Raw genomic sequence first — 20126 nt, 5'->3', positions numbered from 1 at the left:
ACCCTCAACCCCTCTACAAACCCAACAACCCACTGATTTTTTTCACCCTTCCCATGGTTTCTCAAATGTCATATGTAGTTGGTACTCTAAGGTATGCCACCTTTCCAGATCGACATCTTCAGATATGCCACCTATCTCCCCATGGCTCCATATCTCTCTCATGTCTTTTCAGTGCTGAAGAACATTCTTCTACATTGTTGGAGCCCAGTCTATGTGTACATTCACCTCCTGAAGGACAGCTTGGTTGCTTCCAAGTTCTGGCACTTATAAATAAAGCTGCCATAAACATCCAAGTACATATTTCTGTGTGGATGTAAGCACACAAATTGATTCACTGGGGTCCACTTATCCCAAGGGACTTGAGGGTTGGATCATATGGTAAGAATGTGTTTCATTTTGAAAGACACAGCCCATGTTCACAGAGTTTCTAAAGATTATTGCTACGAGTATGTTGGCATACTGAGGAATCAAGCCAAGGAAGGAGGTAGAATTCTAAGCTGTCAGGAAGAAAGATGTCATCAAGACAAAATCATTCCTCCTCCTATTAGAGTTGACAGCCAGTCCTGAAAATTAAATTGACATGAGGCAGATTCACAGGAAAGAAGCATACATATTTATTTCTCATGAGTTTTACATGACCCAGCGTGCCTTCCTAAGGAAATGAAGAAAGAACCAGAAAAGTGGCAAAAACCTAAATCCTTTTCTGTTGGATTGAACAAAGAGAGGTGATTGTGGAGGGTATGTAGGGAGGCTAAGGAAGATTAGAATTATGTTGAAAAAGGTCTATTTGTACAGAACTCTCTCATTCTCAGCATTCTTCCCTTGACAGTATCATTGTCATTCACTTTCCAGCAGAGACAAAACATTTTTATGGGGGTGGAGGGAGGTGGGGAGATGGTAGGTTATCTCCAGCTTCCAGGAGGAAAAGGGGAAGGCTCAGTATACCCTTCTAGTACCTGCTCTACTGGCAGGGTGGTGGGGGTGGGGGAGGTTGTTGGTTTGTTGGTTAGCTAAGTTATTTACCTGCAGTTTGACTTGATAGGAGAAGAGATACATTTTTCTGACACAATGGGGCTGGGCAGGCAGGAAGGGATAAGATGCGTGTGGGCCCATGCCTTTTCTTTCCTTATGTGTTAGGAAGATGATTCTTCTCTTATCACATAGGATCTAATTTCTCCATGAACAATCTGGTAAGATATCAGCTGAAAAGTGGAAGAGCAAAGGTTAGAAGAATATGGAGAAGATTGATGATAAATGCTGGGGTCACCTCAGCAAGTTTTGCAGGAGCTTATGTGCTTCCCTGGTCTCTGGACCACCATGTTTAGAGCCAATTTAGTGTATAGGTCATATTTAATATACAGTGATACCATAGGGCTATTTTTGGGTATTATCTACAGCTCACTTGAGTGGAACCATGGAGCCAACATAAGTTGGGGCTCACCCAGGGATGGTATTATGCCAAAGAAAGGGAGACAGCAGGAAGTCACTGAGCTTAAGGTATTTCTATGACAGTGACTCTCTGAAATCAGTGAGGTAAAAGGACACCTGTAGATATATCTTTTCTTCCCAGTTGGATATCTGAGGAGACATAAGTTTGTGCCTGATCTAAGAGCAAAAGGCCAAGTGGGTAGAAGAAGCCATGATAAGATAATGGGCGGGCAGGGCCCTGATACCTCCAGACCAGGCCAGCTGCTGGTCACTTTCATTGCAGAGCCCCACAATAGAGATCGGTGAGGACCTGGTCAATGGGGACACCCAAAAATCTCCCTGAGGAGCTAGTGCACCACACTGCCAATGAAGGCCAGCACAGGCTCCCAGTGAGTGTGGCCATGGAAAGTTCTTCAGAACCAGGGCCAGAGATGAATGGGGAAGCTTCCTACCCAGATACCAACCAGGCCACTCCAGGGTCCTATTTCAGTCTCAGATACAGCTCAATACATCTGGCTCTGACATGGAGCATCATTCAACATCCCCCTGAGTCAGCTGGAGGACCTGGAGCTCACCAAGGCAGAGCTTGAAGATGAAGAGGCAAAGGTGGGTGCATGGAAGGGGTGAGTGCTAAGTCATATAGGGAGGAGTCCCCAGAGGCTTGTGTTGGGCCTGGAGCAAAGACTGGCCCCAGACCACCCATCTGCTGGACTACAGTCTGAGAAGTTCCTAAGCTGGGACTTCACTGGAAGACTGTGGGAAGAATTCTGTGCTTGGAAAACCACAGGGAAAGGCAGGCATGTGGGTAACCTTTTCTTCTCTCACAGCTTGTGCAGGAGATCTAGAGCCAGGTCAAATTTCACCACCCTTGCTTGGAGAACCTGCACCAGCTCTCACAGGAGACCCAGTGAAATTTCATAAATCACCAACCCCATGGCTCTGCAGCCACCATTGCAGCCACCATTGCTGTCAGTTCCTGATTTACACAATCAACCTGCTCCCCAACCCAAAATTTAGTTTCCCTCCCCTGTTTTTGTGTTTCAGTGGGGTTTTTTAAATTTAATTTCTCTCCTCAACATTATTTAAGGCATCCCATACTTTATGTTTTAAGTGTAAAATAATAAAACGTAATCTTTTCTGCTTTAAATTGTGCAATTCAGAAGCATTAAGTACATTCACAACACTGTGAAACCATCACTACTGCCTAGTTTCAGACAATTTCATTTCCTCAAAACAAAAGCCAGTATTCAAAGTACTTACTCCCAGAGTTCCCACCATGGCACAGCAGAAACAAATCCAAATAGGAACCATGAGGTTGTGGGTTTGATCCCTGGCCTCACTCAATGGGTTAAGGATCTCGCATTGCCATGAGTTGTGGTGTAGGTCACAGACATGGCTCAGATCTGCATTGCTGTGGCTCTGGCATAGGCTAGCAGCAACAACTTTAATTAGACCCCAGGAACCTCCATATGCTGTGCGTGCAGCCCTAAAAAAACAAAAGACAAAAAAAAGTACTTACTCCTCATTCTTCCCTCTTCCAGCCACTCACAACCTCCATCCTCTTTCTTTCTGTTTATTCACCTATTCTGTATGTCCCCTATAAAATAAACTATACAAAACTTGGCTTTTCATGTCTGCTCACATATTTCAAGAGGGGACTGGTGAATTTTTATTTTTGTTTTTATTTGAAAGAGTATTTTTGAAGAGACTATCTTTTTCCAATTTTATGTTCTTTCTGGGTTCTCTATTCTATTCCATTGGTCTGTATGTCTCTTTTTGTACCAGTAACATACTTCTTGATTACTATAACTTTGTAATATTGTCTGAAGTCTGGAAGACCTATACCTCCTGCTTGTTTGTTGTTCTTTCCCTCAAGATTGCTGTGGCAATTCTGGGTCTTTTATGGCTCAATATAAATTTTTGGATTTTGTGTTCTAGTTCTGTGAAAAATGTCATAGGGAAAATGTGATAGTGATTGCTTTAAATCTGGAGGTTTCTTTGGGTAGTATGGCCATTTTTTTAAATGATATTAATTGTTCCAATTCAGGAGCTTGGAAAATCTTTCCATTTCTTTGAATCCTCTTTAATTTCTTTGATTAATGTTTTATCATTCTCAGCATATAAGTCTTTCACCTCCTTGGTCATGTTTATTCCTAGGTATTTAATTTTGGGGGTGTTATTTTAAAAGATATTGTATTTTTATATTCTTTTTCAAATTTTCCATTGTTATTATACAGAAATGCAACCAATTCCTGAATGTTACTCTTGTATCCTGCTACTTTGCTGAATTCATTGATCAGTTCCAGTACTTTTTGTGTGGAGTCCTTAGGGTTTTCTATGTATATATAGTATCATGTCATCTGCATAGAGTAGCAATTTTACCTCTTCCCTTCCAATTCGTATATATTTTATTTCTTTTGTTTGTCTGATTTCTGTGGCTAGGACTTCCAATTCTATGTTGAATAAAACTGGTGAGAATGGGCATCCTTGTTCTGGATTTTAGCAGGAAGGCTTTCAACTTTTCTCCATTGAGTTTTATATTGGCTGTATGTTTGTCATAAATGGCTTTATTATGTTTAGGTATGTTGCCTCTATACCCATTTTGGTAGGAGTTTTTATCATGAATGGATGTTGAATTTTGTCAAATGCATTTTATGCATCTATTGAGATGATCTTGTTTTTTACTTTTCTTTTGTTAATGTGGCATATGATGTTGGCTGATTTGCTTATGTTGAACCATCCTTGGGAACTTGGGATGAATCCCACTTGGTCGTGGTGTATGATCTTTTTTACATGTTGGTTGGATTTGGTTGGCTAAAGTTTTGTTGAGAATTTTTTCATCTATATTCATCAAAGATATTGGCCTCTAATTTTCTTTTTTGCTGGTATCTTCAGTCTCTTCAGCAAGTGTTGCTGGGAAAACTGGAGAGCTGCATGTAAATCAATGAAACTACAACCCATCCTCACACCATGCACAAAAATAAACTCAAAATGGCTTAAAGACTTAAACATAAGACAAGACACCATAAAACTCCTAGAAGAGAACATAGGCAAAACATTCTCTGACATTTACCACACAAATGTTTTCTTAGGTCAGTCTTCCAAGTCAACAGAAATAAAAACCAATGGGACTTAATCAAACTTATAAGCTTTTGCACAGCAAAGGAAACCATCAAAAAACCAAAAGACAACCTATGGAATGACAGAAAATAGTTGCAAATGATTCAACCAATGAGAGCTTAATCTCCAAAATATACAAACAACTCATACAACTCAACACCAAAAAACAAAACAAACAAACAAAAAAAAAAACACAATTGAAAAATGGACATAAGACCTAAATAGACATTTCTCCAAGGAAGACATAAGATGGCAAACAGGCACACGAAAAGATGCTCAACATCACTAATTATCAGAGAAATGCAAATCAAAACTACAATGAGGTATCACTTCATGCCAGTCAGAATGGCATCATTAGTAAGCCTACAAATAACAAATCTGGAGAGGGTGTGAAGAAAAGGGAACTCTCCTACCACAGTTAGTGGGAATATAAATTGGTACAATCACTGTGGAAAACAGTATGTAAGTTCCTCAGAAAATTAAATATAGTGCTACCATATGATCCAGCAATCCAATTCCTGGGCATATATCCAGACAAAACTTTCATTGAAAGAGACACATGCAGCCCTATGTTCATTGCACCATTGTTCACAATAGCAAAGACATGGAAATAACCTAAATGTCCAATGACAGATGAATGGATTAAGAAGATGTGGTACATATGCATACTGGAACACTACTCATCCATACAAAGAACAAAATAATGCCATTTGCAGCAACATGGATGGAACTAGAGATTCTCATACTAAGTAAGTCAGAAAAAGAAAGACAAATACCATATGATATCACTTATATCTGGAATCTAATATATGGCACAAATGAAGCTATCCACAGAAAAGAAACAAACTCATGGACATGAAGAACAGACTTGTAGGTTGCCAAGGGGGAGGAGGAGGGAGTGGGATGGAGTGGGAGTTTGGGGTTCATAGATGCAAGCTCTTGCATTTGGAGTGGATAAGCAATGAGGTCCTGTTGTATAGCACATGGAACTATATCTAATCACTTGTGATGGAACATGATGGAAGATAATGTGAGAAAAAATGTATATATATATATATATATATATATATATATATACACACACACACATATATATGCATGTATGTATGTATACCTGGGTCACTTTACTGTACAGCAGAAATTGACAGAACATTATAAATCAGCTATAATAAGAATTTTTAAAAATACAGAGCATTTTTGTTATTTGAAAGAAGAATCCAGAGGTATTAACAATGAAATGTACAAAATTAAGCCCTTTCAGTAAATATGTGCATAATATTAGGGTAGACACTGCTGTTCTAAGTGTCACATCAGAGTCAGATGACAGACAGAAGGGAAATGCTTAGCTCTTCATGCGGCAAAAACAAAGAAACCAAGAAAGACAGCTGGAAAGATAAATCACTAACTGAAAAATCATTCCCATAACCCAAGGCCAGAGAAAGGGTTAACATGTCTGTGGTCCAAAAATTTCTCAAAAATCAATGTTCTGAAAGGAAACAGAGCAAATACATGCTATTCCAACAAGAAGCAATGCATATGACCCATGTATGTTAGACATGCTGGACCTCTCAGATGAGGACACATGCAAATGTAAACACTATGGAGAAAGCATTGGTCACTGCCACACTGGCAGTTTTCTGGGATGGTAACCAGTAGCCCAGGTGAAAATGTGAGGAAGAAGAAGCCCTATCAGATGCCATAAGGGTGAACAGACACTCTTTGGGAGAAAAGTGTGAAAAGCCCATCAAAGTCCCACAGGTGCATCACTTTACTAGTAGTGCTGATCCTTGGAGTTGATTCCATTAAAATTCTTGCACAATTTTTCAAAGATGTCTTTTCAAGAGTATTTGCCACAGCACTAGTTGAAAGAGTAGGAAATTAACAATAACATTAATGTTCATGGAGAGGGGATGGGACCCATCAGTTCTAGTCCACATGGATGAATAAATGCTGTGCAGCTGGGACAGTGAGTGGTGGGAAGACATTAGGGTTCTCTATGTGGGACACACGTGGGCCAATTGTCTGCACCTAGGATCCCATCCGTAAGACCACATAGATGTGAAATCAATATAGATTTAAATGAATCTGCTTGGATGAGAGACAGAAATATAAAGAGATAGAAGGAGACAGAGCCTGAGACATATGCACCAAGCAAAACATTCATGACAGTCAACTCTGTGGGTGGGATTTGCAAAACCTCTTCTCCTTTAGGTGATATTTCAATTTTATGATGTGTGTATTACTTTAATAATTCTAAAAAGATTAAAGTCATATAGAAAGTATAATCCAGTCATCACTCATCACTTAATAATAATTTAAGGAGGAAAAAACTGTAATTGCAATGTATACATGTAAGGATAACCTGACCCCCTTGCTGTACAGTGGGAAAATAAAAAAAAAAAAATGAGCTACTGCCACATCAACCAACAAGGATGAAAATTTAAAGCATAATATTGATTCAAAAATACAAGAACTTAAAGATTAAAAATAATAATAATAATAATAATAATTTAAGTACATTATTTTGTTTTTATTTGTAAAAGGTTTTTTCAGGAACAGTAGACATTTATGATAGCAAAGTAATGAATTCTAAAGGAATTAAGAATCAAGTAAAAAACAAAACTTTCTGATCACTCAGTTCCAGGCCAGCTAGTTGGCCGGAAATGGCAGGCTTGGGGCAAGTTTTTCTAGTAGGTTGTGTATGTTCTGAATCAGCATCCAATAGAGGTGAGGAAGAAGTTGTATATGACTTGTACATTGAGAAGAACAACAGCTTATTGAAAGAAATTAAGACCTAATTTCATGGACACTGATGTCATATTCAGGGATCAGAAGGCTTAATGCTCTTAAGATAGCAATATTCCACAAATAGATCTAAAGATACAATCCAAAATTCCAGGTGGTGTTTTATAGAAATTGACAACCAACCTAAAATTCATGTGCAAAATACAATGGGCTCAGAATAGATCAAGCAGTCTTAAAAAAAAACAAAGTTGGATGTATGGAGAGCCAGGTGGAGACCCATGGTTGATAGAGACAATTGAAGCTGAAAATACTTGAGATTCAACAGATCAGGAAAAAAACCTTCTTAGAGTGCCCTCACCTGAATAAAGGCTGAAACTTCTGAGAAAGGACCACAGCTGTAAATTCCCTCTTCAAAGTGGCTTTTATTCCCAGGAGAGAGGCCAAGATTAAACCTACCACAAATCTCTTCTGTGTTCTATGACCCTGAAGAAGATACAAAGATCACACATCCCTGTACAAACCAACATGATCACAAACTTTCTTATGTCCCTTTGTTTTCCAAAGAACCTGTTTGTCTTTCCTGAGCAAACCTTTCCTGAGCAAACCTATCTTTTCTTCCCACAAAAGCCAATTCTCTCCTTCCCTTTCCCCTATTAAGTTAGGTTTATAAGCCTTTATTTTTCACCATTTAACATGTTTAGTTACTTTTTTGTTTGGCACCTGTTTGCAGAGAAACAAACTTTTTCTCTTATTCATCTATTTTTTTTTTTTTTTTTTTGAGGGCCACATGTGAGGCATACAGAGGTTCCCAGGCTAGGGGTCGAATTGGAGCTGTAGCCACTGGCCTATCCCACAGCCACAGCAATGCCAGATCTGAGCCACATCTGCAACCTACACCACAGCTCATGGCAACACTGGATCCTTAACCCACTGAATGAAGCCAGGGATCAAACCTGTGTCTTTATGGATACTAGTCAGATTCACTTCTGCTGAGCCATAACAGCCTATACGCTTTATTTCTTTTGTGTCTTTGGGAGTGACTCTGAATCATGGGGGCTGCTCATTTTTCATCCTCTTTATTGATACATTTTTGTCCATGGTTAAGCTATAAAATGGCTTACTGGGTTGATTCACATTTGGAATGTATACCTTTGGAGACCCCTCTGGGAGAATAAAAGGGGACTCAATACTAACAGGAGAATGTACTGGTTGTCCTGGCCAAACACCTGATAAGACAATATTTGCAAGTTTTTGTTTTTTTTTTTTTTTAAGGTCCTTACCCTAAAACAAATATCCTATTGAAACCTCTTAGATGATCAAATTAAAAGAAAGACAAAGGCTGAGCTGAAGGACACTTCCTTAATAAAGGGACAGAAAATAAATTTAGATCAAAAATTAAAATCCATGTACACCATCAACCCTCCCACCCGTTTATACTCTGTGCCCATGCCCTCTGCTAGATGGTTCTCTGGAGAAAATCCCACCAAAACCACAAATGGCCAAATCCTTTGCCAGGACCTCCTGCTAATTTTCAGAACATGGCCCAACTGGAGGTTGATATACAGGGCCTGCAAGGAACTCTTTGTAAGGCCCTCTCTGCTAAGACCCCACCTGGGCTAAGACAGAACTATGAGCTCTGAGAGAGAGAAAGCCTGTGGAGCCTTTGTGGAAGGATCTATGAAAACATCCCAAAGGCAGGCAGCTCTAAATATGCACATAGGAATCTTCATTTAAATCGTAGTTGGAAAGTTTCTCCTTGACAGAAAGAAGTAAATTCAAGAGAGTGAAGTTAGATGCACAGGTCAGCCTTTTGAAGTTATCACTGAGTAGGAGAGGCAATTACTTGAGGAATTTAAAACAACCATCCTTCCTTTACTAATCTATACAAAAACAGAAATGCGGCTCTAAGAGTAATTCAAAGACCACCTATCCTTATCAAAGTCTCAACTTTCTTCCAGTATTCAAGCATTGGAAAAAGAACTGTCCTATATTAAAGAAAGAAGAACTTCAATAGGAATTGCCCTACATCTCTGATAGAAGGAAATGTGACCCAGAAGTTCTTCTTTAAAATGTTTACATCCATTATCAGGCCCTTCTTCCAGCAAGAGCTGTGTCATCCAGGTCCTGGGAACCAAGACTTTAAGTGTGAACATCCAAGGAAATAATCCTGACTTGAGGGTGCCTTGCTTTTAATTGTGCTTTTTGCTTCCTGTCATAAAATATGAGACATTTATTTCTTCACCTGATAGGTACAATTAACATGCTCCCCACCCTCAAACACACTCAAATGCAATGCTTTCTTCCATAGCATGACCAGCCATTGAAAGTAACTTAGTCCACTAAAATCACTACATGAGACTGGAAAGGAAAATACTAATTGTAGACAAAATGGATATTTTATCCACTCAGATTGGCTTTATTTTGAAAAGAAATTCAAAGAAATGTGGGGTAAGAGGGATAAATTAGGTGGTTGGGATTGACATGTACACAATACTGTGTATAAAATAGATAGATAGGAGTTCACACTGTGGCACAACAGATCAGTGGCATCTCTGCAGTGATGGGACACAGGTTCAATCCCCAGCCCAGCACAGTGGGTTAAGGATCCACTATTGCCACAGCTAGGGCATAGGTCACAATTGCAGCTTGGATCTGATCCCTGACCCAGGAACTCCATATGCTGTGAAGTGGCCAAAAAAGAAAAAAAAAAATCAAATAAAGATGATAGGTAACAAGTCCTACTGTACAGCACAGGGTCATCTACTCAATACTGTGTAATAGCATACATGGGAAAAGAACTTGAAAAAGAATGGATATATGTATATGTATAACTGATTTATTCTGCTATACACCTAAAACTAACACAATTTTCTAGATCAACTATACTCCAATAAAATTTATTTAAAAAACACCATGAGAGGAGTTCCCTGGTGGCCTAGTGTGTTAAAGATCCAGCATTGGTCCTCTTGTAGCTCAGGCACAGGTTTGATCCCTGGCCTGAGATTTTCTACATGCCATGAAAGCAGCCAGAAAACAAAACAAAACAAAACACCAAGATGGCCACATGGCATTTCAAAAATTCCTCTGTAGAATTTAGTCCACAGCCTCCATAAGATGACATATCAGGGCAAATCCAAATTTTAAAAATTTTCTTCACAAATATTAGTAAAAAAACAAAAAAAAACTTTAGCTCTCACTAGGCAAGAAATCATTCTTGTTCCATTCTGCCAAAAACACAATTCAGAGCCTACTGTTTTATAGAGATGGATAATTTTTTATTACTGTTTTACTGACTCATGGCTAACATTTTAGAAAAATATTGTATTTACTTCTCTATAATTATGTATGTCTTTTATTATGGGTGGTAGTCCCCAATCAAGAACTTAGGAGGGTAAAGGGAAAATTATTTTTCCATATATATGTAATAAAATACTACTCAGAAATAGAAAGAAATAAACTATCAATTCATGCAAAAAAAATGGATGAATCTTACATGTATATTGCTAAGTGAAAAAATTCAGTCTGAGAAGGCTACGCACTGTGTGACTCCATTTATGAGATATTCTAGAATGGGTAAATCAGAAAGAGTAAACAGGTTATGGAGTGGGGGGCTGAAATAGTCCATGTGATATTTTAGTGATGGATACCTGCCACTATGCATTAGTCTAAAAAATGAAAAATAAAATCATTGATTTTTCAACCCAATAAGTAAATCATTATATACTCAATTTTATTTAGTCTATTTAGGCTATTTAGGTTATGGGAGTGTCATAGGGTGGAACAGAGAATCTGATTTGGAAAAGTATGAAAAATGTTTGAGGGCAGGTTATGCTTAACCTAACCCTAACCCACCCAACCTATAAACACTAAATCTAACAATCTTAACCTCAGACCCTAAACTCTCAATCCTAACACCTCAGTTATAATCCCAGACCCTAACCATCACCAAAACCATAGCAGAATGGAGGATGAGGAATAACTCTGTAATCTGTTGAATAAGCCAGGGAAATAAATCTTTATGATTTTTTATTTAGTAATGGTTGTAATCTCTTGAATAGGCCAGGGAAATAAATCTTCAGGATCTTGTATTTAGTAATGGTTTCTTAGATCTGACACCAAAGCACAAGCAATTAAAGAAAAAAACAGATACACTAGATTTCTTCAAAGTTAAAATATTTGTCACATCAAAAACGCTATCCCAGGAGCTCCTGTTGTAGCTCAGTGGTTAACAAATCTGACTGGCTAGCATCCATTAGGATGCAGGTTTGATCCCTGGCCTCACTCGGTAAGTTAAGGATCCATCATTGCCATGAGCTATGGTGTAGGTCAAAGATGCAGCTTAGATGCTGCATTGCAGGCTGGCAAGTACAGCTCTGATTTGACCCCTAGCCTGGGAACCTCCATATGGCACAAGCATGGCCCCAAAAAGAAAAAAAGAAAGAAAATGCTATCTGAAAAGTGAAAGGGCAGGACACAGAATGGAAGAAAATATTTGCACATTATCTAATAAGAGTATGTAATCCAAAATACATCAAGAAATACAGGAGAGAGGACAAGATGGCGGAGGAGTAGGGGGACACGCTCGCCCTCTCCCACAAACACAACAAAAAAAGCACATCTACAGAAGAAATGACTCGCACAGAACAACAACCAATCGCTGGCAGAGGAACCTAAACTCCAATAACGGCAAGAAATTCGTGACATTATTGGGCAGAACGGGAGAAAAGAGGAGAGTGAGAGAAGGTGAATCCGAGCGGGACGGGCGCTCCCGAAAGGGAACTGCGGAGGAGAAAGGGATCCCGCACCCTGGAAAGTCTCCTACCGGGGGAAAGATCAAACGAACCGGAGGAATCTCCAGATGCAGAGAAGAGTGTAGCAGTAAGTCGGAGTACGGAAAAACGATCAAGAACCCAACGGACCATCTGAACTACGGGCACAGTCACCAAAAATTGAGACGCCTGGGTGGGGGCTGGGCACCGAATCCTCGGCTCCAGAGGTTAGTCCCCGGGAAAGGGCCGGGGGACGCCTGGGTGGGGGCTGGGCACCGAGACCTCAGCTCTGAAGGTTGGTCCCCGAGAGGGGGCCGGGGGACGCCTGGGTTGGGGCTGGGCACCGAGACCTCGCCTCCGAAGGTTAGTCCCCAAGAAAGGGCCGGGGGACGCCTGGGGGGGGGGGCTGGGCACCGAGACCTCGGCTCCAGAGATTAGTCCCCGGGCTAGGGGGGCGGGGAAGAGCGGAAACTGCTTGGGAGGTCTCTAAACCATTTGACGGGGCAGAGACTGCCTGGGAGACTAGAAAACAAAGCTGTCGCAGAGGAAGGGAGCAATACTCTAGGGGCGGGGAAGTGGAAAGCCGCCTCAGAGGGAACCTGAGAGAAGAGCCTGGTCTGCGCCCGTGCTGGGGAGGGGAGAGAAGAAGGGGTGGGTCCCCATAGAATACCCCCCACGCCACAACAAGCTTACAGGCCCGCTAGCTAGCAGAAAGCTGTGCTTCCCAGTGCATTCCCTCCCCCCACCCCCGCCACTCCCTACGCTCTCGCCGAACCTGGGGCTGCCTGCCATCCAGGAGGGCTGGCCTCAACAATTGCCTGAAGCCTACCACCGCAGGGGCTCTCCCTGCACAGGCCTGCTTGCCCTTTGGAGGGGCTACACTTCCACAGAGCAGCACCAAACACCACCAGCCCCCTAGAAAAGGCCTGCAGCCCAGAAAAGCTAGAACAAGCCTAGCCAGGCCGTGAATAGATCGACCTAATTCTCCGACGGTTTTTCTGAGACGGGCTCCCCCGGGGAGGAGCCTCTTGAGTCTCCAAGGGCCTTGCTACACGCCCAAGACCCCAGGGGGTGCTAAGACCTAGTGGACCAGCTGCATAGGACTGCCAGCTCCAGGCAGGACCCCCTGCAGCCCAGAAAAGCTGCAACAAGCCTGGCCGAATTGGGAAAAGATCTCAGACGGTCTTTCGGAGTCGGGCTGTCCTGGGGAGGAGCCTCTTGAGTCTCCAAGGGCCCTGCTACCCGCCCAAGACCCCAAGGGGTGCTGAGACCTAGTGGACCAGCTGCATAGGACTGCCAGCTCCAGGCAGGACCCCCTGCAGCCCAGAAAAGCTGCAACAAGCCTGGCCGAATCGGGAAAAGATCTCAGACGGTCTTTCGGAGTCGGGCTGTCCTGGGGAGGAGCCTCTTGAGTCTCCAAGGGCCCTGCTACCCGCCCAAGACCCCAGGGGGTGCTGAGACCTAGTGGACCAGCTGCATAGGACTGCCAGCTCCAGGCAGGACCCCCTGCAGCCCAGAAAAGCTGCAACAAGCCTGGCCGAATCGGGAAAAGTTCTCAAACGGTCTTTCTGAATCGGGCTGCCCTGGGGAGGAGCCTCTTGAGCCTCCAAGGGCCCTGCTACCCGCCCAAGACCCCAGGGGGTGCTGAGACCTAGTGGACCAGCTGCATAGGACTGCCAGCTCCAGGCAGGACCCCCTGCAGCCCAGAAAAGCTGCAACAAGCCTGGCTGACTTGGGAAAAGATCTCAGACGGTCTCTCTGAGTCAGGCTGTCCTGGGGAGGAGCCTCTTGAGCCTCCAAGGGCCCTGCTACCCGCCCAAGACCCCAGGGGGTGCTGAGACCTAGTGGACCAGCTGCATAGGACTGCCAGCTCCAGGCAGGACCCCCTGCAGCCCAGAAAAGCTGCAACAAGCCTGGCCGACTTGGGAAAAGATCTCAGACGGTCTTTCTGAGTCGGGCTGTCCTGGGGAGGAGCCTCTTGAGCCTCCAAGGGCCCTGCTACCCGCCCAAGACCCCAGGGGGTGCTGAGACCTAGTGGACCAGCTGCATAGGACTGCCAGCTCCAGGCAGGACCCCCTGCAGCCCAGAAAAGCTGCAACAAGCCTGGCCGACTTGGGAAAAGATCTCAGACGGTCTTTCTGAGTCGGGCTGTTCTGGGGAGGAGCCTCTTGAGTCTCCAAGGGCCCTGCTACCCGCCCAAGACCCCAGGGGGTGCTGAGACCTAGTGGACCAGCTGCATAGGACTGCCAGCTCCAGGCAGGACCCCCTGCAGCCCAGAAAAGCTGCAACAAGCCTGGCCGAATCGGGAAAAGATCTCAGACGGTCTTTCTGAGTCAGGCTGTCCTGGGGAGGAGCCTCTTGAGCCTCCAAGGGCCCTGCTACCCGCCCAAGACCCCAGGGGGTGCTGAGACCTAGTGGACCAGCTGCATAGGACTGCCAGCTCCAGGCAGGACCCCCTGCAGCCCAGAAAAGCTGCAACAAGCCTGGCCGACTTGGGAAAAGATCTCAGACGGTCTTTCTGAGTCGGGCTGTTCTGGGGAGGAGCCTCTTGAGCCTCCAAAGGCCCTGCTACCCGCCCAAGACCCCAAGGGGTGCTGAGACCTAGTGGACCAGCTGCATAGGACTGCCAGCTCCAGGCAGGACCCCCTGCAGCCCAGAAAAGCTGCAACAAGCCTGGCGGAATCGGGAAAAGATCTCAGACGGTCTTTCTGAGTCGGGCTGCCCTGGGGAGGAACCTCTTGAGTCTCCAAGGGCCCTGCTACCCGCCCAAGACCCCAGGGGGTGCTGAGAACCAAGTGAAATCTGCTACCATCGTGGGGTGGACCTCCCAGTCCTGTCTGCCCTCAGGAAGTCCTCCTTTGCTTCAAAGAAACACTGTTAGTCCCATCAACACTCCAGAAAAGCCACACTGCCTCAAAAAAAGATTGACCAACAACGACAGCCCTCAGGAAATATTCCAGGGCAGTGACAAGGCAAACACTACCCGATAACGGAGAGTACAACTCCCTCAGGAGAAAGAAGACAACAAGCAAGATGAAGAAGCTGAGAAACCACCCCCAGTCAAACCAACAGGAGAACTCACCTAAAACAGTCAACAATGAAACTGATCTCTGCAGTCTGACAGACCTGGAGTTCAAAAGAGAAATAGTGAAAATACTGAAGGAATTAAGAGAAGATATGAACAGCAATGCAGATACCCTCAGAAAGGAGCTAGAAAATATAAGGAGGAGCCAAGAAAAACTAGAACATTCATTTGCAGAGATGCAAACTGAACTAGGGGCAGTAAAAACCAGAATGAATAATGCAGAAGAACGAATCAGTGATATGGAAGATAGAATAATGGAAATCACTCAATCTGGTCAACAGACAGAAAACCGAATCAAAAAACTGGAAAGCAATATAAGAGACCTATGGGATAATATAAAACGGGCCAATCTACGCATAATAGGAATTCCAGAAGGAGTAGAAAAAGATAAAGGAATGGAAAATATATTTGAAGAAATTATCGCTGGAAACTTCCCAAATCTAAAGGATACTGGATTCAAGATACAAGAAGCACAGAGGGCCCCAAACAAACTGAACCCAAACAGACCCACACCAAGACACATCATAATAAAAATGGCAAAAGTTAGTGATAAAGAGAGGATCCTAAAGGCAGCAAGAGAAAAACAGAATGTTACCTACAAGGGAACCCCCATAAGAATATCAGCTGATTTCTCTACAGAAACACTACAGGCCAGGAGGGAATGGCAAGAGATATTTAAAGTGCTCAAAGGAAAAAATATGCAACCTAGAATACTTTATCCAGCAAGAATATCATTTAAAATAGAAGGGGAAATAAAAATTTTTCCCAACAAACAAAAACTTAAAGAATACAGCAACACAAAGCCCAGGTTAAAGGAAATATTGAAAGGGCTTCTCTAAACCAAAAAGAAAGGAAGGAAAGGGAAGAAAAAAGAAAAGAAAAAAAAAAAAAAAGAAGAAGAAGAAGAAGAGGAAGAACTAGGACTGAGGAAGATACAATCAGAGAGCAGTCACTCAAATAAGCCAGCATACAGATTTAATCATGAACATGCTTCAAACAAAATAAAATTAAAAAAAAGGAAAAAAATAAAAGAGTCATCAAAACCATAAAATGTGGGCAAGGGATGTTAGGAGGTAAATAACCCTTTTTGTTTGTATGTATGTCTCTCTTCTTAATTTTAATATAATAATGAAGTGTTTGAACTTACAGGACCATCAGGCTAAAACACACAATTATGGGAAGGGGTTAGCATACTTAAAAAACAGGGCAACCACAAGCCAAAACCAAATATTGCATTTGCAAAAAATGAAAAAAAAAAATACACTCAAGCAGATAATAACAGGAGACCATCCAACCAAAAAAAAAAAAAAAAAAAAAAGAAGAATGGAGAACCATAGAATCAACTGGAACACGAGGATCAAATGGCAATAAATAATCATCTATCAATTATCACCTTAAATGTCAATGGACTGAATGCCCCAATCAAAAGACACAGAATGGCTGAGTGGATAAAACGGCAAAAACCTTCAATATGCTGCCTACAAGAAACTCACCTTAGGACAAAAGATACATATAGATTGAAAGTGAAAGGCTGGGGAAAAGTATTTCATGCCAATAGACATGACAGAAAAGCAGGAGTTGCAACGCTCATATCAGACAAAATAGACTTTAAAACAAAAGACATAAAGAAAGACAAAGAAGGACACTATTTAATGATTAAGGGATCCATCCAAGGAGAGGATGTTACTATCATCAACATATATGCCCCAAACATAGGAGCACCCAGATACATACAACAAATATTAACAGACATAAAGGGAGATATTGATGAGAATACAATCATAGTAGGAGACCTAAATACCCCCCTCACATCAATGGACAGATCCTCTAGACAGAAAACCAATAAAGCAACAGAGATCCTAAAGGAAACAATAGAAAAGTTAGACTTAATTGATATCTTCAGGACACTACATCCAAAAAAATCAGAATACACATTCTTCTCAAATGCTCATGGAACATTCTCAAGAATCGACCACATATTGGGACATAAAGCGAATCTCAATAAATTTAGGAGCATAGAAATTATCTCAAGTATCTTCTCTGACCACAATGCCATGAAATTAGAAATCAACCATGGGAAAAGGAAAGAGAAAAAACCTACTCCATGGAGACTAAACAACATGCTACTAAAAAACCAATGGGTCAATGAGGAAATCAAGAAGGAAATTAAAAACTATCTTGAAACAAATGATAATGAAGACACAACCTCTCAAAATCTATGGGATGCTGCGAAAGCAGTGCTCAGAGGGAAATTTATAGCAATCCAGGCCTTTCTCAAAAAAGAAGAAAGATCCCAAATTGACAACTTAACCCTCCACCTAAATGAATTAGAAAAAGAAGAACAAAGAAGTCCTAAAGTCAGCAGAAGGAAGGAAATTGTAAAGATCAAAGAAGAAATCAATAAAATAGAGACTCAAAAAACAATAGAGAAAATTAATAAAACCAAGAGCTGGTTCTTTGAAAAGGTGAACAAAATTGATAAACCCCTGGCCAGACTCACTAAAAAGAGGAGAGAAAGAACCCAAATCACCAAAATTATAAATGAAAAAGGAGAAATCACAACGGATACAGCAGAAATACAAAAAACCATAAGAGAATACTATGAACAACTATATGGCAATAAGTTTGACAATCTGGAAGAAATGGACAATTTTCTAGAATCTTACAGCCTGCCAAAACTGAGTCAAGCAGAAACAGACCAACTGAACAGACCAATCACTAGAAATGAAATTGAAGAGGTCATAAAATCACTCCCTACAAATAAAAGCCCAGGACCAGATGGCTTCACAGGTGAATTCTATCAAACATATAAAGAGGAATTGGTGCCCATCCTCCTTAAACTCTTTCAAAAGGTTGAAGAAGAAGGAATACTCCCAAAGACATTCTATGAGGCCACCATCACCCTCATTCCAAAACCAGGCAGAGATACCACCAAAAAAGAAAACTATCGCCCAATATCATTGATGAATATAGATGCAAAACTTCTCAACAAAATCTTAGCCAACCGAATCCAACAACATATCAAAAAAATTATACACCATGACCAGGTTGGGTTCATCCCAGGTTCACAAGGATGGTTCAACATACGCAAATCAATCAACATCATACACCACATTAACAAAAAAAAAGTCAAAAATCATATGATCATCTCAATAGATGCAGAAAAAGCATTTGACAAAGTTCAACATCCATTCATGATCAAGACCCTCGCCAAAGTGGGTATAGAGGGAACATTCCTGAATATAATCAAAGCCATTTATGATAAACCCACAGCAAATATAATCCTCAATGGGGAAAAACTGAAAGCCTTCTCACTCAAATCTGGAACAAGACAGGGATGCCCACTCTCACCACTGCTCTTCAACATCGTTTTGGAAGTCTTAGCCACAGCAATTAGACAAACAAAAGAAATCAAAGGCATCCATATAGGAAGAGAAGAGATCAAACTGTCACTGTATGCAGATGACATGATTCTATACCTAGAAAACCCTAAGGACTCAACCCCAAAACTCCTTGAACTGATTAATAAATTCAGCAAAGTGGCAGGATATAAGATTAACATTCAGAAGTCAGTTGCATCTCTGTATACCAGCAATGAAACATTAGAAAAGGAATACAAAAAAATGATACCTTTTAAAATTGTACCTCACAAAATCAAATACCTCGGAATACACCTAACCAAAGAGGTAAAGGACCTATATGCCGAGAACTATAAAACCTTAATCAAAGAAATCAAAGAAGATGTAAAAAAATGGAAAGATATTCCATGTTCCTGGATTGGAAAAATCAATATTGTGAAAATGGCCATCCTACCCAAAGCAATCTACAGATTCAATGCAATCCCTATCAAATTACCCACGACATTTTTCACAGAACTAGAACAAACAATCCAAACATTTATATGGAACCACAAAAGACCGAGAATCGCCAAAGCAATCCTGAGAAACAAAAACCAAGCAGGAGGCATCACTCTCCCAGACTTCAAGAAATACTACAAAGCCACAGTCATCAAAACAGTGTGGTACTGGTATCAAAACAGACAGACAGACCAATGGAACAGAATAGAGAATCTGGAAATTAACCCTGACACCTATGGTCAATTGATCTTTGACAAGGGAGGCAAGAACATCAAATGGGAAAAGGAAAGTCTATTCAGCAAGCATTGCTGGGAAACCTGGACAGCTGTATGCAAAGCAATGAAACTAGAACACACCCTCACACCATGCACAAAAATAAACTCCAAATGGCTGAAAGACTTAAATATACGACAGGACACCATCAAACTCCTAGAAGAAAACATAGGCAAAACACTCTCTGACATCAACATCATGAATATTTTCTCAGGTCAGTCTCCCAAAGCAATAGAAACTAGAGCAAAAATAAACCCATGGGACCTCATCAAACTGAAAAGCTTTTGCACAGCAAAGGAAACCCAAAAGAAAACAAAAAGACAACTTACAGAATGGGAGAAAATAGTTTCAAATGATGCAACTGACAAGGGCTTAATCTCTAGAATATACAAGCAACTTATACAACTCAACAGCAAAAAAACCAATCAATCAATGGAAAAATGGGCAAAAGACCTGAATAGACATTTCTCCAAGGAAGATATACAGATGGCCAACAAACACATGAAAAAATGCTCAACATCGCTGATTATAAGAGAAATGCAAATCAAAACTACCATGAGATACCACCTCACACCAGTCAGAATGGCCATCATTAATAAATCCACAAATAACAAGTGCTGGAGGGGCTGTGGAGAAAAGGGAACCCTCCTGCACTGTTGGTGGGAATGTAAACTGGTACAGCCACTATGGAGAACAGTTTGGAGATACCTTAGAAATCTATACATAGAACTTCCATATGACCCTGCAATCCCACTCTTGGGCATCTATCCGGACAAAGCTCTACTTAAAAGAGACACATGCACCCGCATGTTCATTGCAGCACTATTCACAATAGCCAGGACATGGAAA

At 41.6% G+C, this 20126-nt stretch overlaps 1 protein-coding gene across 1 annotated transcript; it reads left to right on the top strand.

Annotated features, from left to right (window-relative positions):
* The first annotated feature begins 1745 nt into the window (after positions 1 to 1745).
* Positions 1746 to 15998, top strand: LOC146399955 (uncharacterized). Its single transcript, XM_084978260.1, has 3 exons — positions 1746 to 1917; positions 11830 to 13259; positions 13830 to 15998. Exons 1-2 carry the CDS (start codon positions 1746 to 1748, stop codon positions 12498 to 12500), a joined length of 843 nt encoding a protein of 280 aa, XP_084834386.1. The 3' UTR covers positions 12501 to 13259; positions 13830 to 15998.
* The last annotated feature ends 4128 nt before the right edge of the window (positions 15999 to 20126 follow it).

This window comes from Sus scrofa, chromosome 9 (assembly GCF_054392235.1).
Source record: "Sus scrofa isolate SSC_HxYL_T2T_F1_AM1 chromosome 9, Sscrofa_HxYL_maternal_Yorkshire_Landrace_v2.0, whole genome shotgun sequence".
In the NCBI taxonomy this organism is placed as follows: Eukaryota; Metazoa; Chordata; class Mammalia; order Artiodactyla; family Suidae; genus Sus; species Sus scrofa.
The sequence above is the reverse complement of the archived record's forward strand: the minus strand, read 5'-3'. Positions and strand labels throughout refer to the sequence as shown.